At 41.2% G+C, this 26,840-nt stretch overlaps 1 protein-coding gene and 1 non-coding gene across 4 annotated transcripts; both read right to left on the reverse strand.

The window, feature by feature from the left end:
• Positions 1-549: 549 nt before the first annotated feature.
• On the reverse strand, positions 550-622 carry trnai-gau (transfer RNA isoleucine (anticodon GAU)). The gene has a single exon. It is a non-coding gene; the product is annotated as a tRNA-Ile (tRNA).
• Positions 623-6,595: 5,973 nt separating this feature from the next.
• Positions 6,596-26,672, reverse strand: ubxn7 (UBX domain protein 7). Of its 3 annotated transcripts, XM_061839528.1 has the most exons (13): positions 26,529-26,667; positions 24,235-24,329; positions 24,139-24,166; positions 23,600-23,753; positions 23,451-23,515; positions 23,301-23,366; positions 20,739-20,851; positions 18,477-18,623; positions 17,176-17,266; positions 11,052-11,182; positions 9,700-10,192; positions 8,494-8,573; positions 6,596-7,126 (listed from the first exon to the last, which is right to left on the reverse strand). In XM_061839528.1, exons 4-13 carry the CDS (start codon positions 23,725-23,727, stop codon positions 6,965-6,967), a joined length of 1,476 nt encoding a protein of 491 aa, XP_061695512.1. In that variant the 5' UTR covers positions 23,728-23,753; positions 24,139-24,166; positions 24,235-24,329; positions 26,529-26,667; the 3' UTR covers positions 6,596-6,964. The 3 variants fall into 3 exon arrangements, with proteins under 3 accessions (XP_061695512.1, XP_061695511.1, XP_061695509.1); XM_061839527.1 differs by having other exon boundaries at positions 24,139-24,329; XM_061839525.1 differs by lacking the exons at positions 24,139-24,166; positions 24,235-24,329 and having other exon boundaries at positions 26,529-26,672.
• Between the last annotated feature and the right edge of the window lie 168 nt (positions 26,673-26,840).

The following is a 26,840-nucleotide window of genomic DNA, read 5'->3' on the forward strand; positions in this document are numbered from 1 at the left end:
ATAATATGTATTGTCAAATAATGTCCCCATATGTACATTCCCATAAGTACAACATTATTCAAAGCTATTACACCAATATGAATATGATTTATAAATCAATATTATATTTATAAATAAACGAATCTACAGAAACATCAAAAATGGATATATCTGCTTTTGCGTCTGAACTCTTCTTATGTACAATATACGCATTAATAGGGACTTACACTATATCAGTACAAACAAACAAATACATGTACAGCACTGCCTTCAAATGGGAGGTTAATTGGTACCATAAACTTGCACCATTGAAAAGAAGGTTAAAGCCAATAATTCCCCCTCCCCCTGAAAAAAAAACAATGTTTAATGTGTTTTTAATAATAATAACAGCATGCAAAAAGGTTGTCCTCAATAAAAAAAAACAACACAGTAATAAATACATTAGTAGGTAAGTTTCTTTCGGCTTGTCCCTTTCGGGGTCGCCACAGCGTGTCATCTCAGATGAACGCACATATGTTTGGCACAATTTTTACGGATGCCCTTCCTGACGCAACCCTTCTCAGGGAGTGGAGGCCCCAGTGGGATACGAACCCACAACCCCTGGTTTATCAAACCAGTGCTCTAACCACTGAGCTACGGGGCCTCACAGTAATAAATACATTGTAAGGAATGAAATGTTTTTTGCCGCATTTTTTTTTTTTTTTTTGCTTCATTTCAATGTCATGTTGCTGTTCCTTCTGGTATGTGCGCTTTGCATGATAAAACAGATAAACCGGTTAAAACGCCTCAGTAAGACGCCAGTACTAGTAGTCATTTTTCACAGAGGATAAAGAACATACATCTGAGTATTGTTGAATTCTCTCTTTATGTGTAGCTTGACCATTTGTGTACAAATATCCTTTGAATCCTATGAAGGATTATAACAGGACACCATTGCGTTGTTCGTAAGCATCAACCGAAGCGGACTGAAAATCAAAATGTGGTTGTTTAAAATTCATGATGATATGAGTACTGAGGATGGGATTGTAATCAAAGTGCTCCTGTGTGTGAAAGTGATGGTGACAAGTAAGGTGATACGACACTGATCTTTGTGTTATTCCGCTGTGATGCGCTTCAGCTGTTAGAAATAGCCACCTTTGCCGTGTCAACAAGTTTGACCTTATCGCTCCGGTGAATTGAACTAGTAACACTTGCCACTTTGTTCTCGATGAAGAAATACTGGAAAATCGCCTCTGACGGGTTTCACAATGCAATCGGTGTTATCCTGACCTCTGCTTAGGTGTTTCAACACTGGAATGTTTGTGGGGTGATTCTGATAAAAAGCGCATGGCTTAACGGGGACAAAATAGCACTTAAGGTGTTGACTTTTGTTTGGTGTGTTCATGATGTTATGTTCAAGGACTTTGGTGAGGTGAAGAGGTGAGGTCACGATGTTTGAGGCCATTTATGCACGTATGGCAGTAAATCCTGATCCTTTTTTGTTTTGCATTTAGTATTCATGGATGACCTCAGCCAAGACCAAAACTACAATAAAGTAAAACCACAATGACCTTTTGAAGAAGGTCCTGATCTTTCATTCTTTTATTTTCCAAGCTGCTTACCCTCACAAGGGTCGCAGGTGCCCATCCCAGCTAACATGGGGCCAAAGGTGGACTACACCCAGAACTGCTCGCCAGTCAGCCGCGGGGCACATATCGACACCGTCACTGAGCGGGACTCGATCCCACACTGCCCAGCCCAAGACAGGTGTGTGTACCACGACACTATCAGTAACTCTGATGAGTTGTGATTATCCATCCATCCATTTTGCTCGGCGCTTATCCCGAGAGGGGTTGCGTCAGGAAGGGCATCCAGCGTAAAAACTGTGCCAAACAAATATGAGCGTTCATCTGAGATGTCACACTGTGGTAACCCCTAATGGGACAAGCCCAAAGAAACTTATAGAGAAATAAAACACTCAGTTGTTATTATCATGTCTCTAAAAGAATATTTAAAGTATTTTCCTCTGTCCTGTGTATGTTAGGACTGACTGAATGATTCGACCCCCCTCTTCCCAAAAGAGCTGGCAAAACCTCCAATTCTTAGACTCGCAAATGTTAAGATGTGTCCATGCATATCGATGATCGGGCCCAATTTTAGATTCCCACTTTGTGATGAAAGCCAGAGGCGGAGGTACTCTTCCAAACAGTCCTTCTTTGTCACTTGTGCTGTCTTTAGCCTCATTGTGTTGTCGGATCAGAGCAGAAAGCTTTGACCTGAAGTGCCGGAATGACGTAGCCATTTTGCATTCATACAATGGGGGCCAAAATAAATGGTGTTATTTCAGCGATATGAATGCGTATGACTGCATGTCCTTACTCTTGTAAAGATTTGATGAAGTGTAATGGTTCTAACGAGTTGTTGTTAAAAACGTTAAATTAATTTCACTGTTCACTGTTGATCAAACGATATGAAAATGGCCGGCCCATTCAATGCACTTTCCTTTCACAACAGGTTCCACTGCCACCTTGACGGATGTCATCATACTTTTTTTTTTCTCTTCAATATCACAAATACGCTTCTATCGTGAAGTATGATAAATAAATCAAATCATAGTTTAGCTAAGCAAAATTGAACCGCTGACCTGCAGTCCTACTACTGAAGAGGAAATGTACTTGTGCTGGGAAACAGGAATGCTGCTCATGAGGTTTTGTAGCATGAGTGAGTAATTGGATTACGAAAGAAAGAAAAAGGAGTGTAAAGTTGAAGGCAACTCGTGCTTCTTTTACATAATTTCCCAGAAATTCAGCAGTTGACTACTGACAAAAAAAATCCCAGAACTTTAATCATTTGCTTTTTCAACCTATTTTCAGACTGAGAAGGACTCCACACTTGATGAGGAAAATCATCTGAAAAGCATTTTCTCCAACTTTTATCGTGTGTGGAGTTTAACCTGTTACCCGACACAGGTCACCACAAACAACCATGTCTGCTGTACGTCGTACCAAATGAGATCCAGACTACTGGGAAATACAAAGTTAAAAGCGTAGTCTGAGAAAAAGTGTTAACAGCACTTATAAGGATTTACTATCAGAAATAGGGATATGTTTAACATTTACGATAGTAGGCTCCGAATATGGATGAAAAATTAATCTTAGTTTTAATCGCTCAGAGACATATGATAATCAGGCTTTAGCTAATTGTGATCACAAAGTGTGTGTGTGGGGGGGGGGGGGCATGCTCAGTTTTGGCCTCTCACTATGGCGCTTAATTGGTTAACATTCTGATTCATTCCATTATCACAGAGACGGTGGCTCGGATAAGACCGGTGTTGATTGCACACAAAAGAAATCCAAAATATCGAACATCACATAACATAAACACTTTACATGGTCAGCACCAAATGTTTACCGTGCAGATAAGAGAGGCAAAACTTGAATCATCTTTCAGACCTCCAATAATAGAGTATCAAATTATCATGATTATCGATGTGTGCGGGTCCTGGTTAATAAATAACCGAGTCTGTGGCTAATCCCAATTTAACCACGCAGAAAAATTTCCAACTGTTAATACTGAACAGATTTAACACTGGTGCCACACCATTTTCTGAGTGGGAATAAAATTGCTCTCAATTCACCTCACACCACGTGATAATCGCTCAGGATAATCTTTTAGAGACCTCTCGGGAAAAGAATTGGGTAAACCTTTCCAGCCAGTTGACGAAACGATCAAAAGTTCTTTTTCACACTGTCACTTATGTCAGGTACACAATTTTTAACATTTAAAATTTTTAAAGACAGAAGTTTATTCAGCACAATCACAAAGTTTGAGACTCCTTGTTTTCCCCACACATCTGGATTTCTCATTGTAAATATTGAACAGGTACGATTGTCAGCTGCAACCCTTTTCCGGGTAGATCAGGGAAGTGAAATCCCTCTTAACATACCCCACACCGGAGGATGATAGCTCAGGAAAATCGTTCTGAGATCTGATAATCTGCCTTTTGTTTATGAGATGTCTCTAAAAGATCATCCTTAGTGATTATCACGTGGTGTGAAGTGATTCTCACAAAAGACAGAAAAACGTCTAGATTTTAAATGCTAAAAATTGTGTACGCAGCATAAGAGATAATGTTAAAAAGAACTATTGATCATTTCATCGACTGGCTAGAAGTGTTTACCCAATTTTTGCCAATCCCACACCGCCAGTGTTTTTCTATCCCCAGAAGAGATACGAAATGTGATTAAGAAAGATGTAAAATGGCCCCAATTGCACAACTGTGACTCCTTTGTAAAAAGCGCATCGCATAAACATTAACTTCGATTGACATGATTCAAACAACAAGACAAAAGGTCAAAAACTGACCCCGAAGTTGGGTCAACGCTCACTTATGCAACTGATCACCCATGGATCAGGGTCTGAGGTTCCTGCCTGATTGATCCTTTTGTCCAATTCTGCAACATGACCAGTTTTTTTAAAGTGTGATTTAAGCTCCAGACTGGTGGAGAAGGGTGATTAATTGATAGGTGAATAATTATGGGGAGGACATTTTTTTATTTGGTATATGTAAGGCTAATCCTGCAAATGCTACATAACCTTCGCATCACAGTTTGACGAGTTAAATGCTGTGACAAAAACAAGCCCAATTAGTTGACGAAGCGTTCCCAATATGTTTTGCCACATGAATTTTAAGGGTTTTGTTATGAAAGGTGCAGGTTGGTGGTCTCGTCTGGCCTCCAGCACCTTTTGTTCAGGCCACAAAATAAACCTTATGAACTGTCATCTGTGCACAGCAAGGGGTGGCGTCCTCTTCTATTTGTACAGCTTTCTTTCTTTCATTCTTTTTTTTCCTCTCTTTACAAGTAAGTTCTAAAAGGGAATAATGTAATGACAACCGCACTGCTGCTGGTACACTCCAAAACAGAACTTTGAACAAGCAAGTGTATTTGCGATTTTAAGGTTTTACAACCAAAATGTAGCGATTCTGCCACAAGGTTTATATTTTTAATTCATTTTGGTATTTAAAACTAGATCATTAAACATCCGTTTCATTTCTGCCCCATGTTGCTCCTTTTTGGACACTTTACTGCTGCCAAGTGTCAAACAGATAAACTTCATTTTATTCTTCCCTGGCCAAGTTTGGAGTACATTTTTACCAATTGAATAAATATAAATATAAAAAAAGAACATGAAAGTAGGGGAAAAAATTTGAAATAATTGCAGTTTTGATCTTTTTTTTGGTTGCACCATTGATTTGTGACAACCTAAATATATCCATCCATCCATTTTCTTTGCCGCTTATCCTCACGAGGGTCGCGGGGAGTGCTGGAGCCGATCCCAGCTGTCAACGGGCAGGAGGCGAGGTATACCCTGAACTGGTTGCCAGCCAATCGCAGGGCACATAGAGACAAACAGCCGCACTCACAATCACACCTTGCGGCAATTTAGAGTGTCCAATTAATTTTGCATGTTTTTGGGACGTGGGAGGAAACCAGAGTGGCCGGAGAAAACCCACGCAGGCACGGGGAGACCATGCAAACTCCACACAGGCGGGGCCGGAATCGAACCCGGGTCCTCAGAACTGTAAGGCCAACACTTTATAGCTGACCCACAGTGCTGCAACCTATCTTAAAACGTTATTAAAAAGTAATGAATGAATATTTCAATCCATGACTGACATGTTGCTGTGTCATTTCAAATATGAACTTAATGGGAGTTTTAAGTTTTATTGATTACAACTAGCAGTGCAGCAAGTAATTGATTAATCAACAAGTGATTATTAAATTATCTGTTTTGATCATTTTTATACATTTTAATTTGAAATTGTCCAAACCCGTTCACTTTAAGCCTTTCAACTGTCAATACTGTATTCTCAAATATTAGTAGTCCCACATGAAAGTAGACTTTATTTTTGGGTTCAGTCCAAGTAAGACATTTGCAAACTTCTGCTTTTACTTTGGAAAAGTAGGAGAAACATTTTTGTCCATTTTCTGATAGGTTACACACCAAATTGGCAAGGGAATTATAATCAATTTGCAGTATGTCTACGCATGCGCACGATCAATTTGGAATGGTGAAATGTACATTTTTCAAGGACATTTGAGTTCTTTTTATATTTTTGATTTTATAATAACCAATTCCTTTGAAACCCTGATTCCAATACAGGTTACGCATCAATAATTTGAAACTGCATGCCAAACAGAGTGATTCTCCCAATGAGTGAACAAGACACCAAACAAACACTCCCTTGGTTTTTGATGGTTATATTTGAACATGGGCATATTTTCTTGGCAGCATATAAAAAGAAAGAAAGAAAAAGGGAAACAATGTCGAACAGCATAACCTCAATGTCTCGCTCTCTCTTTCTCTCACCCGCTCACTTGCTCACTAGGACATCTCTGTAGAGCAAAGGTCCAACCGACTGACGAGATGCCCACCGGGCTTAAGTCGTTTCATATCAAAAGTTGTCTTTCCACAAAAAAAAAAAGTAACGGATCGTCCATTAGTCTCTAAACGACCGATAGAAATGCGAGTAAAAAGGTGATTTGATATACTCTCCTTTAGAAATGTCACACATCTTAGAAGTGCTGATAGAGCACAATTGGGTCCAAAATGAATGAATGAATGAATGAATGAATGAATGAATGAAGAAGAGTGAGCCTCCATTTTTATTGTTTCCTGGTACGGGAAATAACGAGTGCTACGTGAAAACAAACCCAGAAGTCTTCTCTGAGAGTCCCTGCTGAAACCTTATGAGTCAGGATTTGATCAGAATAGGCGTTTTAGTATGGTCATTGTATTCCAATGGGCCTGGAATCCAGAAGAAAGATCTGAATCCTATAAAGAAATGATAGAGTTGTTGGCATCTGGTACTGGCCAAAGGAGTTGTGAATCTGTTGGGTGATGGGAATGGAAAGGAGAGCCTCCTAGACAACCAAGAGCCTCCTCTAACTCAGCCCCAGTCCCTCTTATTATCCGTGATTGTTGTTTAACAGTCCACCATGGACTAGTTCCTTTCCTGCACAAATACAGTTTCTTGCGGACAAAGCCCTGCCTCCTGCAGCGTGATGTCATAGTCCAAGTGGGTGAGCTTCCGTCGTGGGAAGTTGGTCACGAGTTCGAAGCACTCGTTTGGGTAACCTTTGGACTGCACGTGTCTCACCAGCACCTTGAAATCACACGTTAATTAAGGTTAGGCAAAGTTAGGAACACGAGGACATAAATGACATCCAAGGAAGTATTGTAATTGACACATTTTGTTATGTTACAGTTTTAAAGTGTTAACGAGTTTAATTTATTCTGCAACATACTCGTAAGGCAAAACAGGCTAATCTGAAATCATCTTTCCCAATTGAAATAAATCCGCCCCCCATAAATCACATTTTTGCAATATGCTCAATTTTTCTCAAGGATTTACAGTACTCTATTTTAAAAAATGTACACCAAAAACTGATTTAAAAACAGAACTAAATCGGGTAGGACACGACAATTTGCCAGCAAGCTACAAATGAATGTACACACATTGTGCTGTGAAAAAGTATCAGCTCCTTTGTCAAATTCTTATATTTTTGCAGTTTCCAAACTGTAATATTTGAGATCACCAAACAAATACCCAAGTGAACTTAATATGTTGTTTTTAAATGGCAACGTCATTTATGAAGTAAAACTGTTCAAATTTACCTGGCCCTGTGTGAACACATAATTAAAACACCACCCATTCTTAAATCTTGAGTTCATTGTGGCCAAACAATTATGTCACAGAATCTGTCCTGACAAAAGATTGTTTTAAAAAGCTGCAAGAAAATGACAAATTCAAAGAATTCCAGAGTAGCTGAGAAATAAAGGAACTGACATTCATGAGTCTGGAAAGGCTAACAAAAGCCTTTTTCTTCTTTGATTTTTGACTGCACTCTGAGGTGGTTTTTTTTTTTTTTTTTTAAACAAAGGAAAATAAAAGGGAAAAATCTTACTTGTATTTTTTCAGTCAGTTTACAGTTTCTTGGTGTAAAATTTCTCAAATTGTTCACAGATGCTATTGTTTTTTTGCTTGAAAGAAGTTTACCAAAAACAAAAGAAGTGTTTTGGGATTACGATTATGTTTACGATAACTGCTTTTCATTTCTGATAAGGTCCTGCTTCTCCAAGCCAATAAGAGATGCCACCAAACAAAAACTCACTCCAAAAGTACTGGAACAGCAAGGTTAATTTCTTTGTTTTTGTTCTATGATCTGTCTGGAGCTGTTTAACATATCTAAATGTAAATTCCATTAAATAAAAGCTGGAAATCTGAACTTTTGTCTAATATCTTTCTTTCGATATGAAACACAAATGTCATCAGTATATAACAAAAACAAAACAATTGGCCTAACAGTTCAAATACTTGGGAGGTGACTGTACATACCCTGTGTGTACAGACCCAAACACACAGTGAAAATATACAAAAACAAATCAGTCAATTATTGCCCTTTCATAAGAGAATGATGTCAGTGTTTGCTTTCATGTTATTTCAATGTGGAGAACAATGCTCGAACTTACCATAAGCTTTGCTTGAGATGACAAGGATATTTGCTCTCTTTGTCCGTCTGGGTAGCGAAGCATTAATCTGGCCTTGGGACCTGTTTTCAATAAAAACAAACAAATACTTTGCTCATTTCCACATTTACAAGTCACATAGAGCACCATGAAAACGTGTAAGCTCCTTTATCAATTTTTTTTTTTTTTGCATAATTTGCCCACTTTAATGTTAAATATCATGTGTCATGTCATTATCCAAGCCGCTTATCCTCACAAGGGTTGCAGGAAAGCCTATCCCAGCTAGCTTCGGGCGAAAGGCGGACTACACCCTGAACTGATCCCCAGTCAGCAATAAAAAATATTTAACTAGGGATCCATCTACCAAACAGGAAAATGACACAGGGTAGCGATGTACGAGCTGGCTTCCCAAAGGCATACATGAGAAAAAGCGAAATGAAGAAAATGGCCTGTACTATTCTGATTGTATATTCAATGGATGTTTTATTCACTTTGGATAACATTCTGTGTGCGGCCAAAGTAATTCCGACTGCTGGTCAGGCTAATGGAGCAGCGAGCTTGCATTGCCCTACTCCCCAGCTGTTTGTAAGTAAATAGTTTACTTCATTGTTCTGTCACCAATCACCCACTCCTTTTAGTTCTATTTCACGTCAGAGACTCCAGGGGAGAAAATCCCCATCTGCTGTTCCTACTGTGTGCATTTTGGCTTCTTGGGGTGGTGTGATGCGATCCAAGCATGGAGCTATACGTTTACATAAAAAAATAGAACACCGTGATAAAAAATTTATTTAATTTATTAGATTAAATTAGGAAGAAAATATACCCGGGAATTTAGTAATAATACTGGTCTGTATGTTACTATCTGTATAAATAGACGTTATTTGAAGGTAAATCCCATCCGTGATCAAACGCTAATTCTAGCCAGGCCATCATCGGGGTGTTTCTATTGGCTGTTTGCATTAGCTAGTCATTTCTAAAAAAATCAAGTGTCTTGTATTTGAATATACAATGCGTGTGATTCTTTTTGTTGTGGGTCTAGTTTAACAGTAAACTACACCTGGGCACCATGAAATAGTTTAGAGCACCCTCAGGGAGTGCAGAAACTATGTGAGACACAAACATAGCACCCGCTTTAGATCGCTAACAATTTGAGAGAGAATAAATAGCACTTAATGGTGAACATGGTTCTTATGTTTCAAAGTATTGTACCGTTATCTTCAGGACAGTCGTCCTCACAGGTCTTTGACAACCCCGCGCTGTCAGCTACTGCTGCACATGAGTTACTTCCGGACCCCGCGTCCGGGTGTGGCTGATGAGGCCCAGCGAACGAAGACTCCAGGTGGTTCTTTTTGCTCTCCTCCTTTTTGTGACTGTGGTTGTTTTCTTTAAATGGAGATTTCCGTTGACAGGAAGTCGTGCTATCGGGATGAGGACGGTGCTGGGCTGACCCGGCCGTGGGGGTTGCGGGGGGCTGTTTGCTGGTGGAACTTTTCTCTTTCTGGGGTTCTGGCATTTCGCTGTCTGAACCGTCGACCGATATAGGTCCCTCGCTGTCGGAGAAGGGCTCGGCGTCCGAGTCTTCCTCCGACCTGGGTGAGTCAGGGGCATCAGGGACATTAGAGGATTCATAGTGGGTTTCCTGTAGAGAGGCTCGGATGGCGGCCTCCAGCTGGCTGTCTTCGCTGGCATCGATCAGACTCTCCTAGAACAGAAAACAAGCCTGCAGCTGTTAAAAACAAATCAAGGAAGAACAATAGGAAGGGGGGATGTGGGGTGACCAAACTGTCATTCTGACCAAAATAAACAGTACCAAAATTATTACAGAGTGCTTGATTTATGAGTTTCATGTGTATGCCATAACGCAAATGTATACACACAATAGTATAGTCATTATTACCATAAATATTTGCGTGAAAATTCCTTTTTGGCCATAAGCAATAAACTGTACGTCATAAACCAAGGCCTCAGTTTCCCAAAGACTATCATCTTGTTGAGTTACTCCCTATCAGTGTCCTCCACTTTAGCAGGTAAAATGTATTCGTTACAGTTTACACAGGCTTCCTTCTTTAAGTTGAAAGCAAAAGAGAAACCATAAATAAGAGGCCAGCTTGCTAGAATGTACCTTTATGTGCATGTGATCGACGTATTGGCCACACCTGAATCAAGCGACGGGATGGATGATAGGCTGATGTTTTTGTTTTTTCGAAAAAAATGAGCACCCTGTCTTATATTATTGGAGGCAATAACGTCCACATCATTTTATGTGGTTGGCGAAAAGGAATCATTCGTGTGAACTTCCATGATTTTTGCTAAAATCTCTATCAAATCTTCACATCATGATATGTATTAAATACCATTGAGATATTGCAAGGACTTTACTTTGCTACCAAACACCTTTTTACAGTAACTTGAACAATAGTTGAATAAACTATTATTCTCCCACTGTCCTGTCTGCCATAACACAAAACAAAAGTTTTAGCTTTAACCATGAAATTAAACAACATAAAAAGAAACATTCTAAGTCTACTATACAAAGGTACACCACACTATGAGAGACCCACAGAGCGTGTCCGTTTGGCGGGTGGTGCTGGGCAGGATGGAACGTCCAGCTGCCCATGCTCTGCCAGGAAGCCGGTGGCCTGCTCCAGGAAGGATGCCACATCCAGCTGGTTCCACTCAACCATTTTTTGACCTGAGATGGTGAACAAGACTTCATGGTTAAAGACGGCATTGAATCCTGGTAAATGTTTCACTCAATATCAGTTTTGGGTTGGTTTTTTTTTTTTTTTACACACAAAAATACAATTTCAAGCAATTTGCCATAGAGGAACATTACCTCTCATAAACTTCCAGAGAAATAAATGAAATATATTTCTTTTCGATAATGTGCTTTGTCTTGGGCAAAAAAATACTTTCCTTCATCAAAACCTGCATGCAAGCTATTCTTGAAATGTAACATTTTCTATGTCCCACAACTTAACATCACAAAATGAGCAGTCAAACTGTATGGCTTAGGTGGTCCATTCATAAACTCCAACGAAGTTAGGACGTTGTGTAAAACAAATAAATACAAAATACAATAATTTGCAAATCCTTTTCACCCCATATTCAATAGAATAGTAATAGTAGTATAATAGTATATAATATATATATAGTATATAATATATAAAATAATAATATCATAGTAGAAAAGTAATAGAAGTAGGACTGTCAAAATTAGAGCGTTAACACATGATTACATGTTCGCAACAACAAAAAATACCGCATTAATCGCAGATTACCCCAATTGATGCACAATTTATTTTCTGCGGATGGATATCTGAAATGCAGCCCTTGTTGCTATAAGTTCACTGATCAGGTCGTTCCTCCAGTGCAAAAGTGAGGAGTATATGTATATTTGGCATCTGTGATGAATTCAAATTCAAGTGCGAGTCATCTGATTTTTAAAAAATTAATCAGTGGACAATCCTACTACAAAGACGAGCTGTTTAATGTTCAAAGTGATAAATTTGGTTTTTGCAAATATTTCACTCATTTTGATGCCCGCAACACTTCCCATTAAAGCAGGAAAAGAGGCATGTTTGTCACTGTGTTGCGTCACCTTTCTTTTAAACCTCAATAGATACTTTTCACGTGACGTCATGAGTCACATGACTTGTTTACCACGCCCACTGGACGGCAATACTATAATACAACTCGCGTGTGTTAGTGATCTTTTTGTCAATATTGGCTTGCTTATAAGCATCTTAAGGCCTTTTCATCATGGTATTTTGTTGTGTGGCTTATGGTTGTAAGGACAGACAGAAAAAGGGGTCTGACGCTACATTGTTTGTACATTGTTTACCTTTTGCTGGGCATTCAGCTAATTTACTGTGGTATCCTCCACAGTTTACATATTTTTACGGAGGTCTTTGGGCTGTCAATATGCCTAGTAGCACCCGCAGTGACGCTTTGCTTTCCAGGTTTGCGGTGGATAACGTGAACCTCGTGGCTGTCCATAGCCTTCAACTGCACTTTTGCTAACTCGTGGAAGCGGGCTATGTCGATCGCTTTTTCGAGAGTGAGCACTGGCCCCTGGCTGAGTAACTTTTCACCCACACTCAGTGAGTTGGTAGCGAAAAGTATGCGGTCTTTGACCATCTCATCGCTGTTTGTGTAGTTAAACTCTTTAAGCAACAGCTTGAACTGTGTCACAAAGTGCTCAAATGACTCACAGTTACCTTGCACCTTCTCGTGAAACTTATATCTTGCAAATATGGGGTTTGGCTTCGGAGTGAGGTAAACATAGAATTTTTCATAATAAGTTTTTAGCAACTTATCGTCATCATCCCGTCCTTCTTCACCGATCCACAGCAGGAGGAAACCGCACTTTTCCTCTTCAGCTCTGTTTTTAAGCGGTCCTGTGAACATGAGTTCGGCGTGTTGCTTGAATCTCCGCAACGCACCTGGTAAAGTGGATGAGTTGGAACACCGAACGCCTCCTCTTCGTCTTCATCCCCCCCGTGAGTTTGCTTTTTTTTCTTTCCCGTGAGTCTGTATTTATACTTCCATCACTCTGACACCATGTTATGATCTTGCTTTCGTGTTATTGAATAATGTAGACATGAGTCCAACTGTACTTTTTAATGTGGGTGATATTTATTTCACTTAGGTGAATACTGGTTGTTCTAGAGCAAGGTTGTTTAGTTGACAATGCTTATGAAATAAACAGGTAAATTAATGTCAAGACTACACAAAATAAGCGACGTCTTTCAATATCTATTTTTTCTACTCGTAACAAATTTTACACGCGTGATTTTTCGTGCTGGACTGTGCAGATTTGCGAGCACGGAGGCGCCCGAGGGCGGTCCCGCTCATCAAATGTGAGTGACTGGAGAAAGTTGCCGAAAACCTCAGGTAGCCCAAAGAGTCATGGGTTATGCTATTGCGAATCGTATTAAAGCGAAAAGCTCAGGATGTATATTCGGCCCTTTCTGCCGAGCAAAGTTCTATGATTTTGTTAAAAAAAAATCCTACTGGAAGCTTATGAGTTAGTGCCCGAAGCGTACCATCAGAAACTTAGAAGTACTCAAAAAAGGGACAATGAGAGCTTTGTACAGTTTGTGAGGGAAAAGGAAACTTTGTTTGATAGATTGTATTGTTCAAAGAGGGTTTCAGATTGGTCGAGTAAGAGGTAGTTGGTTTTGATGGAGGAATTTAAGCAATGTGTTCATTCCAATCTCAGGTCTTATCTGGATGAACCGAATTTTAAAACCTTACATGATGTCACGACCCATCAGAACGGAGGTAGGACCCAAATGCAGGAGTACACGGGAGACGCAGAGGTAATTCGGGGAAAACGTTTATTGTTCCACGGTCGGGGATCGGGCAGGCAGTCAGGTGCAGCAGCGGTAGTCAGGACGTCGGGCGTAGAGAGCAGGTCAGCGGGCAGGCAGGAGTCGGTACACAGGAAATCGATCAAAGCAGGGAGGAGTATCAAAAGAGTCGGGCTTACAGGGTTGGTCGGGTGGACAGGCCGAGGTCGGCGCACACGGGAATACGATCAGAGATACGGGAGTGCTGGAATGGGGCATGAACCACAACGATCTGGCGCTGGACCAGTCGTCCTAATGGTCCTATATATACCGGGCCAATCAGCCAGCATGAGGCGCAGGTGTGTGCCTCCCAATCAGCGCAACCGCACGGGCACCTGCGCAGCCAGGGCTGGACCGGCAGGATCATTACACATGATGCAGCGGTGTTAGCAGATAACTATTTTTTGACTCAGAAGAGTTCTTTTCAGTCTTCAAATCAAAGTTTTTTTTCGCCAAAAGACATACAGAGTCAAGTGATAATCAGGTAGGTCCAAATTCAAATGATCAGATTCAAGGACCTGTCTGTGCATATTGTAAGAAGGCCGGTCACTTGATTTCTGTTTACAAAAAGCTTAAATACAAAAATCAGTACACTATTTCCTCAAATGCCTGTGCATTTATCGCACCTCAGGCTTCCTTGCCAGGTGGTTCTGAGGAGAGTTTTGATTCTGACAATGAACTTTCAGATTCTGATGTTCCGGTGAAGGTTTTGCCTTTTATTCACAATGGTTTGCTTTAACTTATGGGAGATAATTCTACCCCCAAGGCCGGTTACTATTCTGAGGGACACTAGAGCTCTGCATTCTCTGATTTTGAAGGATGTTTTGCCTTTTTCTGTAGAGTCTTCAGCTAACTCAGATATTATTTTTAAGGGTATAAGTGGCTCTTCTCTTGCTCCTTTGCATTTTGTGAATTTGACCCGAGATCTGGTTTCTGACACAATTGAGGTTGGTATTCTCGACTCTCTTACAGTTCCGGGTGTTGATTTGTTGATCGGCAACGATCTTATGGGGGCTCCACTTGGCACTGATCCTATTGTCACTGTTTCTCCGGAGTGTTCACCCAATACAGAGCAATTAGAGTATGACCTTGTGGGTATTTTTCCGTCTTATGCAGTGACTCCTTCAATGTCAAAAGACATTTTTTCCAAGACTTTGCCGAATGATTCCATTTATGATCTATCAGATACATTCATGGTTCATTCTGTAGCCTCAGAGGCTGATGACTTATTTACAAACTCCTCATGTCCTACTAATAAGTCTGAAAATATGTTAAAGAACAAACAAGTCAGTTGTATTGTAACAATCTCCTCCCCAGTTACTGATTGTACAGTTGATGATGATGCAACCGTCATTGACAATGTTGATAGTGATGTCAAGTTTGATGACAGTGCGTGATAATGCTTCACCAAAGTTGTGCAATTCCGATGTGTTAGCTCACCCCGATGAGAAAGTGACACAGAAACCTCAAATATCACAATTGCTTTTTGAGTTTTCTCACTCATTTCCAGATGTGCCTGGCTGCACATGCCTAGTTAGTCATGATATAGATGTGGGTGATGCTGAGCCTGTGAAACAACATCCATATCATATGAATCCTGCGAAGAGTGAGATTCCGTGGAAGGAGAGTGGTGGTGGTGGTTGGGGCTGGTGCGCTAACATAAACACTGTCAATGCACTGTCAAGGACTGAGTCCTACCTTCTGCCGAGAATAGACGATTGCATTGATCACGTTGGTCAAGCAAGTTTGACCTTCTGAAGGGCTTTTGGCATGTGCCGCTCACGGACCGTGCTAAGAAGATTGCGGCATTCGCTACACCTGACCGACTATCAATACAAAGTGATGCCGTTCGGCTTAAAGAATCCACCAGCAACGTTCCAAAGGCTCGTCAACAATGTGACATTGAGTCTGGAAGGTGTCAAAGCCGACATGGATTATGTCATCATTTACGCCATGAAAGAGGATTCAGTTCTTAAAGAGACTGTCAGCAGGGAAACTGAGAATCCATCCTGCAAAGTGCGAGTTTGGAAAGGCCCAAGTTGAATTCTTGAGGCATGTTGTAAGGCAGGGCTGGGTACAGCCAGTTAGTGCTTAGGTAGAGGCTATTGCACGCGCTGATGCACTCTCCAGGGTGTAAAGTTGTGTTTGATGTTTGATACTTCTGTTGTATTTTTCTGTGTTTTCGTTTCTGTATTTACTGTTTTAATGTGTTTTAAGTGTTACTTGGTTATCTTACAACAGAAAGTTTCTCTGCAACTTTCTTTTCCTTAAGGGGAGAGTGTTATGTGTGCGTGTGCATTTTTATTCTCTGTTCTTTTTATTGTCCGATTATACTTTTAAGATGTTATAATGCAGGTCTTTGTGACACTGTTTCCTTTCATAATTTTAAGTCCTTATGATGTGATGCGGTTTCCTCTAATGCTCTTGAGTCCGTGTGACGTGAACTCTTTGTGTTCTTTTTGACGAGGAAGTCTGAAATGTTTCAAGGATTACATATATAAGGACGAGAAAGACAGACAACAAGGCTTCTTCTAACGACTTCACTGCTCTGAGAATCTACGCTGCTTTGAGCACAAACTGCACAGACGCCTTTCGTTTTTTGACCGGCTGGAACTTTCGCTAACTTGGAATACACACTAGTACGAACATTTTCCTGTTTTGGAAGACTCGTTCAAGATTAGTGACTATTCGCTGTTGTGGCTCAACTACTCTGTTCTTGAACGCCTATTTTGTGTTAGCTATTTTATCGTGTTTGTGTTGTTTTGATATGTGTGCGATTAAATTGTCAGAAACACAATACAACTGCCTTATCTCATTTTGCTGGTTTGAAAAAACAAACACGTGGTCGATGTGACGTCAGTGAAAAGTATCAATACGCATCTGGGAACATAGGACACTCAGTAACAGTTGAAGCTTTTCGTTTGAAGATTAACCGTCATGTCTTAATTTGAATATATTTTGAAAAGCATTAGAAAAACTTTTTTTTTTTTTTACATTTTACACAACTTCCAAACTTATTGTAGTTTAAATCACATGTTTTAAAATAACAAAATGCTTACTCTCTCACGATTGTTTCACATCCACCCGCCACACCCATGCAATGTACCATTCCTTTTCTTACTGTAATGTCAAGAATTTATTCAGAAAGAGTATGGCAAAACAAAGGTTTTGCCATACTCTTTCTGAATAAAGGCATTGCTATACCAAAAAAACATTTTGTATGTAAAAAATAACACTGTTATCCCAGTGGAGAGAAGAACCAATAAATAGGAATTCCAAATCCATTCGTTGCTTTGCATTACAAGTGGGTGTTGCTCACAAGACAACTCACCAGTACGCGGATCTAAGATGGAAATATATGGAAACTTGTTGAGTTTATAGAACTGGATGTATCGTTGTCCTTCTTCACTGTCATGATATACCTGCAACAAACATTGAAGCAAACATTTCAGGACCTTGGATTTACTTAACAAATGGATTTATTGTGACTAGGCTTTACATGATCTATCACAAGATGGATCACCATCACCCCATGATTTTCCCTATTTTGCTCTGTTTTGACAAACACGTGCGATCCATTGTGGTTGTTGTGGCTGTGGTAACGAGTATATCTGCTAACGTTTTGAGATGACAAAGGCCACTGATCGCAAATGACATCAAAAGACAAGGCGAAAAATAAAAGGGGTTTTGAATTCAAATACAATGTACGTCTATGCCCGCAATGTTTTGAAAATGCTAAAAGTTTAGTTCAATATAATCAGCGTTCGTGGCAATAAACTAGCGATACATTGGAACAAACATTACTGTCGGCAATCGTGACATATTGGTGGTGGTGGGGGGCCTCACACATCGCGGGACTGCTGTGAAAAGGAGGCCGGCTTGCTAGAACGCACCTTTATGTGCATGCGCTCGACATATTGGCCACACCTGAATCAAGCGACGAGGTGGAAGATACTCTCATGTTGTTGGGGTTTTTTTTACGCCGTCACAGTGGTGTAACTGAATTTCCTTTGACATGGCTCATGATGTTGATGACTTTCGACATAAATGCGCTCGCATTACGTGAAGCAGTTCTGAACATGCGCTTTCGGGAAAATCCGGAGGACTTTCATCACTGTCTTCTTTGAAAAGAGGTTCTGTGTCCCATAGTAGGTGGGCGGATGAGCCGCCGGCGAAGGCGTGCCTCGTGGACAAGCACGGCTTCAGCCGGGCTGGCCCATACATACTGTCTGGGAGTCTGTTAGTTAGAAGTGATCCGCATCTTTTCTAAATATGGCTCGAAATGATAGGGTAATATTGCCCCGGTCAATTCACTCGGTTGTGAGATGTTCTCTTCTTTGAAAAGGGCTTCCGTGACTGAAGGGGTGTTTCTCATTGTAGGGGCTACAGCATGTTTTCAATGGCGAATGTCTGGGGTGATGTCATGGGCAGTAGATGAAACCAATATGGCAACCGCTTGGATGTCGAATGACACTTCTACAACTTTGCACATGGATGACGTGATGTCCGCTAATATTTATTTTTTCCGTGTAGACATTGAAGTAATGTTATATGTATTTTTCATTTCAATATCTATTTTCAAATGTGTATAGGTATGACACTTGGGCTTTAAGTGTAGGTAAAACTGCTTACCTGCCAGAATATAAAGTGTTCTCTAATGATCGTCTTCACAGCGTCGTTACTCCACACATCTCTGTTCAGGCATTGGCAAGCAAAGTCTTGGACATTCTGAATGTTGATCATCAACCACTTGTTCTCCAGCTGCCCGCAGTCTTTTGCCTATTGGAGACCACAATGACACATCAGCAAGCTGGATTTTGACAATTGTATAACTCCTATTCCAATGAAGTTGGGACATTGTGTTGAACTTGATGATTGGTAATGATTTTCAAATCATATTCAACCTATATTTAATTGAATACACTACAAAGACTAGATATTTCATGTTCAAACTGATAAACTTTATTGGTTTTAGCAAATAATCAGTAAGTTAAAATGTTATGGCTGCAACACGTCCCAAAAAAGCTGGGACAAGTTCATGTTTACGACTGTGTTACATGAGGTTTTCTTTTAACAATGTTCAACAAAGATTCGGGAACTTAGGACACTAATTGTTGAAGAATTGTAGCTGGAGTTCTTCCCCATTCTTTCCTAATGTACAGTGTCAGCTGTTCAACAGTCCAGGGTCTCTGTTGTAGTATTTTATGTTTCATAATGCATTACACTTTTTCAATGGGAGAAAGGTCTGGACTGCAGGCAGACCAGTCCAATACCCGCACTCACACATGCAGAATGTGGTTTTGCATTCTCTTGCTCAAATAAGCATGGGCATCTATGAAAAAGACAGACTGGATGGCAGCATATGTTTCTCCAAAACCGATATTCAGCGTTAATGGTGCCTTCACAAAATTGCAAGTTATCCATGCCACTGGCACGAACACAGCGCCGTACAATCAGAGATGTTAGTTTTTGAACTTTTCACTTGTAAAAATTTGGATGGGCACATCGTCTGCCAGTTTCAGGTGAATGTACCAAAAAATGTTTTGGAAGATTCAGTAAAAAGCCGTGGCTTACTGCCAAACCTAAGCAACACAATGGTCATAGCACTGGAACACCACTCAAATTCTAACTGCTCTAAATACTAGAAGTCTTTCTATTCTTTGCACAATTTTGAGTTAAAAAAAAAAAAAGTGTTCACCATCAATTGACTGTGTGCTGTTGTACACATGTATCCTGTACTAGGGTGGCTCCAACAAATTCCTTGTGGTTTTGCATACATGGCCAATTAAGATGATTCTGATATTACTGCAACTTAGTTGTAATGGTCTTTATGTTATACTGTACCAACAAATCTAGAGTATAATTTCAGTTATACTACCATCTGGTGGCCAAGGCGCCCGTATACGAGAAGGAAGCCCACCAAATAAAATCAAAATCATGACGCAAGAACTGTTAAGTTCATGATATATGATTTGATTTTGATATTACTGTACTGTTTTTACATAGAAAACTGTTAGAGTATTACTTTTATCAAAAACTAAATTTTCATTTGTGTTTTCTATTTGTTGTTAATTAATTAACTTCAATACAAAAAGATGATTTGAGGTACAAGTGTTTTGAGTTACGATCATAGTTGTGAAAATATGTTTATACTACTTTTAACGCTGAGGTTGGGAACCCAGAGAGCAGTCATGGGCCATGAGAGGGGAACAGCCACGCAGCCATCAGGCCTGGGGGGGCCAGCCTCAGGAGCACCACCATGTAAGGAAGTGTAAAACCCACCTTCCTCCCTATTACCATGACTGACAGGTCCCTGATAGGTAGTCATTCGCCCTACGCCCCCCAAGTGCTGTGGTCCACATCTATCACAATAGGATGTATAAAAACTCTGAAGAAGCCATGACTGAAAATTAACAGGACGTTCACTCCAGTTGCCTCCAGAAGTACTGTACATCCAACAGATCAGCCAAGGGTTTAAACATCAGTTCATGACAGAAACATTGTGAGAGCAGTGAAGAAACATCCAAAGACAGTCAATGACATCCCAGTCAACCTCTACACGACAGAGGTGAAAATACGTAGTCATTTTGGAGGGGGGATTCTCGGGCTCGTACTTGACAAACTCCAACTCGGGCATTTTATCCAACTGAGCCCCAATTGGAAGGTATCCTAAACAAGTGGATGATATAATGATTCAAAGTTTTATATGACTTTGATGTTTTTGCCTTGTAAATGTGTTTTTAAAATTTTTGTATTGTATGACCTCAAAAGAAATGTAGGGGCTATAAGTTTCTCACTCTTCCGTTTGCACCACACTTGATTTCCTATGAGTGGAGCTCAGCCAACAGAATTGAGGCAGACGCTGTACGTGGAGGCCCGAAGGAGACTCCTCACCGTCTCAAAGCTGCCTTTGTGCATCAGCTCAATGGGGGGACGGAAAAGGTCTGCCAGGGTGCTCAATTTCTTGTCCACTGTACCACCGTTTCGCAGCTCCTGTTCCTGGCGGACTGGAAAGAGAAAGAGTGAATGAGGGGAAAAATATCTCATCACTGAAGGATGAAAAGATAAGAGTGACACAAGTCAGCTTTCTATAGTACCATAAATGTGGTCAATTGAGGGTTCTGGCATACAAGCGGTCCCCACTAAATAAATGAAAACATTCTGAACTTTTTTCACATTGAAATCACACAAGTAGCACCATTCATTCATTCATTTACTCCAAGCAACTCAGTTGCTTCTTCAAGAGGCACGCCCGTACCATAGGATTTGATTTAAAAACGTGAAGAGCCAACACTTCAGCATGGAGCTCATTTAAAGTCATAAACAAATACAATTTTGGTGCATTCATGAGAAGCTCAGAATAGATAAGTCGATGATGCACATTGAATTGGGAAAATCTGAAAATTGGTAACCAAACTTGTGGCGAGTGTATTGCTATCACAGAAGACAAGGGCTACAGCCATAAACTATTTTTAGGCTCAATTATTCAACCAATTATCCAACCTATTAATAGAATAAAAAATATTTTTGCATTATTATTAAACAAAAAAAGGTGCATGTCAGGTGGAGGTATCATTGTTGCTGACTCAGGGTTAGGGACTCACAGTTGCCATGCTCACAGTTGACACTATAATTGTGACTTTGAGTATGCGTGGCTTTAAAAGAAAAGGCCTGGGTTGTTAAAGGTCAAGTGTCATGAAATGGATGATTTTTAGTGTGTTATTAATGAAAAAACGCCAGCCGGTATGGACCCATCCGTTTTTTTTTTTCACCACAAAACATGATTTTGACGTATATGGCTTTTTGTAACTCCCGCCATGAAAATTGTCTCGAGGGATTTGTGTTCGACAAGAAGCAGGAAGTGACGTTGGAGGCAGGTGGGCGCTCAAGCGGACTCGTTTGTTTCTATTAGTTTTACCTCCGGGAAGATAGCTCATTGTTCCTTCGTGTTAGCCAAAATTTCCGCCTCGTTGCATTGCTGGATATTGCTCGAGCACTCGGGACGATGGATTTACCCTTCATAAGTTTCCAAGAGACCCGGTTCATCGTGAAAAATTGATTGCACGGGTGCAAAGGATGAGAGCTTCCTACGTTCCAAATGACAGGTAGGTGTGTATACAGCTACGAAAAAAAATAATAGTTTGGGGCGGACTGCGTAATCCGTCCCTCAAAACGTAACAAAAGATCCGGGTACGTATGACAGGGGTGCTAAATGTGTCGATGTACGTGTCGGACGGGTTCCGTGTCGGGCTCGCCGGCAAAGGCTGCTGCGTCGTGCCTCATGGACAAGCACAACTTCGACCGGGCTGGCTCATACATACTGTCTGGGAGTCTGCTGCCGCCGCGTCCGCCGGTCACGGCATCGGCGCCGCGTCCGCCGGTCACGGCATCGGCGCCGCGTCCGCCGGTCACGGCATCGGCGCCGCGTCCGCCGGTCACGGCTTCGGCGCCGCGTCCGCCGATCACGGCTTCGGCGCCGTCTCCGCTGATCACAGCTTCGGCCGAGGTGGCTTATCACGGCACCGAGCCGGGCCGCTTTACGGTGTTGTTGTCGCACGTGGCTGAATGCACCATTGCCGGCAGCGTTGTTCATAGCCATGGCAGCAGCTATGAACACTGGCGCCAACAATAGCGCACTCAGCCACAAGCGACGACAACGCCGTAAAGTGGCCCAGCTCGGCACCACGATCAGTCACCCCTGCTCACGGCTGCGATGAGCCACCTCGGTCCCACCCCGGCCGAAGCCGTGATCGACTCGTTGCACCCAGGCCGCGGTGTTGTCATCACTCACGGCTGAATACGCTACATACTGTCATACTGTTGCTGAGTCTGTTGTTAGGTAGAAGTGATCCGCATATCATCTAAATATGGCTCGAAACAATAGGGTAATATTGCCCCGGACACTTCACTCAGTGTGAGATGTTCGAAAAGAGCTTCCGTGTCAGAAGGGCCATGTTAGTAGTCTCCCATAGTAGGTGGCACAGCGTGTTTTCAATGGCGAATATCTGGAGATGCAGCTAATATGGCGACCACTTGGATGTTGAAAGAGACTTCCGCAACTTTGCGCATGGATGACGCGCTCTCCGCTCATATTTATTTTTTCGTATGGACATTGACGTGAAGAATGTTATCTGTATTTTTCATTTCAATATCTATTTTACAATGTTTATAGGGATTACACATGACCTTTAAGTCATGTAGGAGCCATCGAATCAGAGTGTAGAGTTGGCTACCGTAAACTCTGATTAGTGACAGGCTGGCTGGTAATTTGCTAACTGTCAGCATGTTGAATGCCAAGGGACTGGTTATGGCCATTACACCAAGTGTTCGAATGTTCTTTATTACATGATGATCCATTTATTGAAAAAGTATAGGTGGTTGGGTTTATTCTTTTATTGAATTATGTACATGTTTCGAGTTACTCATTTAATTATTTAAGACCAAGAGGAGACTCACTTGTTTCCGTTTGGAAGTCTCTAAAGCCATCGAATATGGATCGGGCCGGTCTCCTTCGCTTTGGCACTAAAGGTGGAACAGAGACAGCAAAGTTTAGAGGTTGCAATAAGTTCCTGCAAGAATGAAGTAACAAAAGATACAATGAAATACCTCCAAAAAGTGGCTCTGGCTCCACAAGAATGTCCTGCTTCTGTGGAATGGGAGCTCGTACTTCGCTGTGGCCATACACAACACACACAAAAACAATCATCATACAACAACATGGAAGATCCCCCCCAAAGTGGACAATGAGCGCTTACTCTGAGGGCAGAATTCTGCTGCTGGATGCTGCTGAACCGGAACTCGTGCTGGGCTCCTCTGCGACCACTCCTCCGTCCAGAAACATGGTCACTGCCATTTCCAAGTTGTTGTTGCATGCTTCCAACATATGCTTCCCGACACTCTCTGTAGCCCCTAGTGAAGTATGAGAGAAGACATATTGTGCATTTTTTTTCCACAATTTAAAACAGTGACCTGGCATCTTAATAATACTTCAGATAATGAAGAAGACAGTCATAACTGCTCAGATAGCCGCAGTAGTATGCCCGGCTTCACAGTGGATAAACAAGACATGCTCGTGAGTATCTTTGCATTTTCTGTCTACATGTATTGCTGCACCATTTGTGTTTAAATATACATTGCACTGAGACACTGATGCTCGTTTGTTAGCCAGTCTATGGCATTTGCATTGTGTGTTAACATTAAGATAGAGGAGTTTTGCTTCAATACATTGGGTTTTTTTTGTTTCAAACCAAACTGCAACTGGGAGTGGGTGGCTCATAACTCAAAAAAATCTTACCTCGAAGACCTTGTAAGTCCGATCAATCCTAAGTCGAGGAACCACTGTATTAGTATTGGGTCTTTTTCATTAACCAAATTTCAAATTCGTCCTCACATGCCCAGAGCGCTGGCCCTTGATGATGTCAGCATTTTCCCATCCTCTGATTGGTTGGTCAGAGCATAACTTGTTACAGCCAACTTCGACTACATCTGCCACACATTAATACATTTAATAATCAGCATCTTTTGTGAGTATGATGCATTTTATTCAAACGTTTTATGTTTTGCCATGTTATCACTAGACTTCGACGATTTGATCAGCTTAATCGGTATCGGCCGATAAGGAGCATTTTATACTAATCCGCTTTTATGTAATAATTCACCGATCTGATCAATGATGTCATTGATTGGGCTCGCGAAGGATATTTAGTCTGTGTCACCATTGTGTACACTACATTTGAATCCAAAAGCTGTTTTATTTTTAGTCTTATCTTTTGATTGTAGTATTGTAAATATCTGACCAACAATAAAGCTTTTTTTATGTTGCCGGTGTGCGACAGACTACATATAACAAATCAGACTACAAGAGAAATTTGGTCTTCCACAATTGCACTATGTCATAAGACTGCCATAAAATCAACTGTAGATCATGCAAAATTTTTTGCGTGGTGCGAAAAAATAATAAAAGAAGGAACAACGTGGCGTTATCACTGTTGCTTAGGAGAGGATGTTCTTTCACTGACTACTTGAGGTATGTCTAGGTACCTTTGATACGGTATGAATCGCAAGCAGACAACAAAACGCCAGCCTGGCAAGATAGTGGTAGCACTAATGGATGTACGTAAACATGCCAACATTCTGTCAATTCATGCTCTAAAGTTTCGTTGTGTGCAAAGTAATTTAATTACAATCTAATTTCTGTCATGCTGTAATCTTGTTTGGACCGGACTAAAAACTTACAACTTCTGTCAGGGGCCAATCCTTGAATGCCCCTTAGGGGTCATTAACGTTTTATCTTTTGTCGAAAAGGCGAGAGAATACGTTTGAACATAGGTGTCAAACTCAAGGCCCGGGGGCCAGAACCAGCCTGCCACATGATTTTATGTGGCCTGCGAAGGCAAATCTGAACCAAAGTTTCAAATTGTCACACCATAAATGATAAGCTATAAGATATTGCAAGACTTTTTGAGTTACCAAACAACTATAGTTGAAAAACCCATTCCCCTTGACTTTTTTTAAATTCCAAAAGTAGTTCATAAATTTCCTGTGTAATTATGATAAAGTTATTGAAGATTTTTGTGGTTTCACATAATGGCCCTCTGAGGGAAATCATAACTACAATGTGGCCTGCCACAAAAATTTGTTTGACACCCCTGCTTTTGAACATCCTTAGTATACAGTCTAGAAGTACGAGGGTGATCCCCAAAAATGTAGACCCACTTTAAATAATATTTGTAAATTCTTTTACATGTTAAAAAATTATTCGAATTATAATAAACATCAGGTTTACAGATATTTAAAGTGTGTATACATTTTTTGGGGGGAGCAGCCTGCATTTACAAGTAATTTAGACAGAGACATTGCGCCATCTTGCGACCATATCGGTGATCGGTCTTTTTTTTTTCCTCGCTGATTGGCCCCAATAAACCTGATCGTGTGCAGCAAGGTTAATGAAGTTTCAAAACTGCGAAAACTCGTTAACAATGACCTCTTCTCTGCAGCGTGTACTAGGTTTTTACAGTTCCTGCACGGCAGAAGTTTCTATGGTCCGTCCCCCAACTGCGCATGCTCGTCCCAGCCTCCTCCCAACATGGTGGAGCGGTGTTCCGTCAAACATGCCTCCGTTAAACTTTACACGCTCTCTCGTATTTTTCCATCAGCTCCACACGCACAATCGATGGAAGGGTCTGAAGGTGTGTAGTCTACCAGCATAATAAAATACGACGTGACGTTTATTGGTTTTAACGCCACAGTCACGTTTTGGGGGGAGGAGAGAGAAGACAAGTAAGGCGATGAAGATGAAGGAAGGAAAATGTTAGACCTCCATTCTGCATTTACGCACAACAGGCGACGTCGAAAAGTGACACAAAAAGCAGCTACGGGCTCTCGATACGCAACTGGTAGTGATTGTCGCAAACTAGCGCTACTGATGCGAGCTTTAATTGCGATAATAGGGGTGGAAGTTTCACATGTATTGGTGCGTAGAGTATTTTAGTGGAGTTGGCCACTTAACGCGGGCGGTGCTTTTTTTCGTCCCACTGACAGCGATGGGGCACTCGCCACATTTAACGTCCCTTCTCACAACTGCGCACCCATTTCCTGGTCGCTTCCGAGCCTGAGAGCCGTTCTAGCATGTACCCCACACGCTATCCGTCAAACTGCTGTGGAAAGGAAGCTTTCTTTTTTTACCTGTTATTGCTGTGAATTGTTGTATTAACCCGTTCACCCCCGAAACCGAGGTGTCTCCGAGCGCCGCCATCTTACCGCCACAAACAACAACATAAATGTCGCGCATGCGCAACGACAACTTCCCCCCCACGGCCTGGCGCGAGAGGCAATTACATCACGAAGCGCGATAAGGTGCATTGTGGGAGTTGTATTTCTTATTCCAGTTAGTCAGTAGAAATGCACCTGTTTAAAAACTGTATTGCACTGTATTTGTAGCATGGTAGGCAACTGCTTGGAGCATCTGCTTCACAGTTCAGAGGACTGCGTTCAAAT

The sequence above is a fragment of the Syngnathoides biaculeatus genome, chromosome 13 (assembly GCF_019802595.1).
Source record: "Syngnathoides biaculeatus isolate LvHL_M chromosome 13, ASM1980259v1, whole genome shotgun sequence".
NCBI classification, from domain to species: Eukaryota; Metazoa; Chordata; class Actinopteri; order Syngnathiformes; family Syngnathidae; genus Syngnathoides; species Syngnathoides biaculeatus.

Coding starts and splice junctions, on each gene's coding strand:
- ubxn7 (XM_061839525.1), bottom strand. CDS start 26,634: ATGCGCGACATTTATGTTGTTGTTTGTGGCGGTAAGATGGCGGCGCTC. Junction 23,367..23,450: donor GCCAGAGCCACTTTTTGGAG/GTATTTCATTGT, acceptor TTCCACCTTTAG/TGCCAAAGCGAAGGAGACCG. Junction 11,183..17,175: donor CATCTTAGATCCGCGTACTG/GTGAGTTGTCTT, acceptor TCACCATCTCAG/GTCAAAAAATGGTTGAGTGG.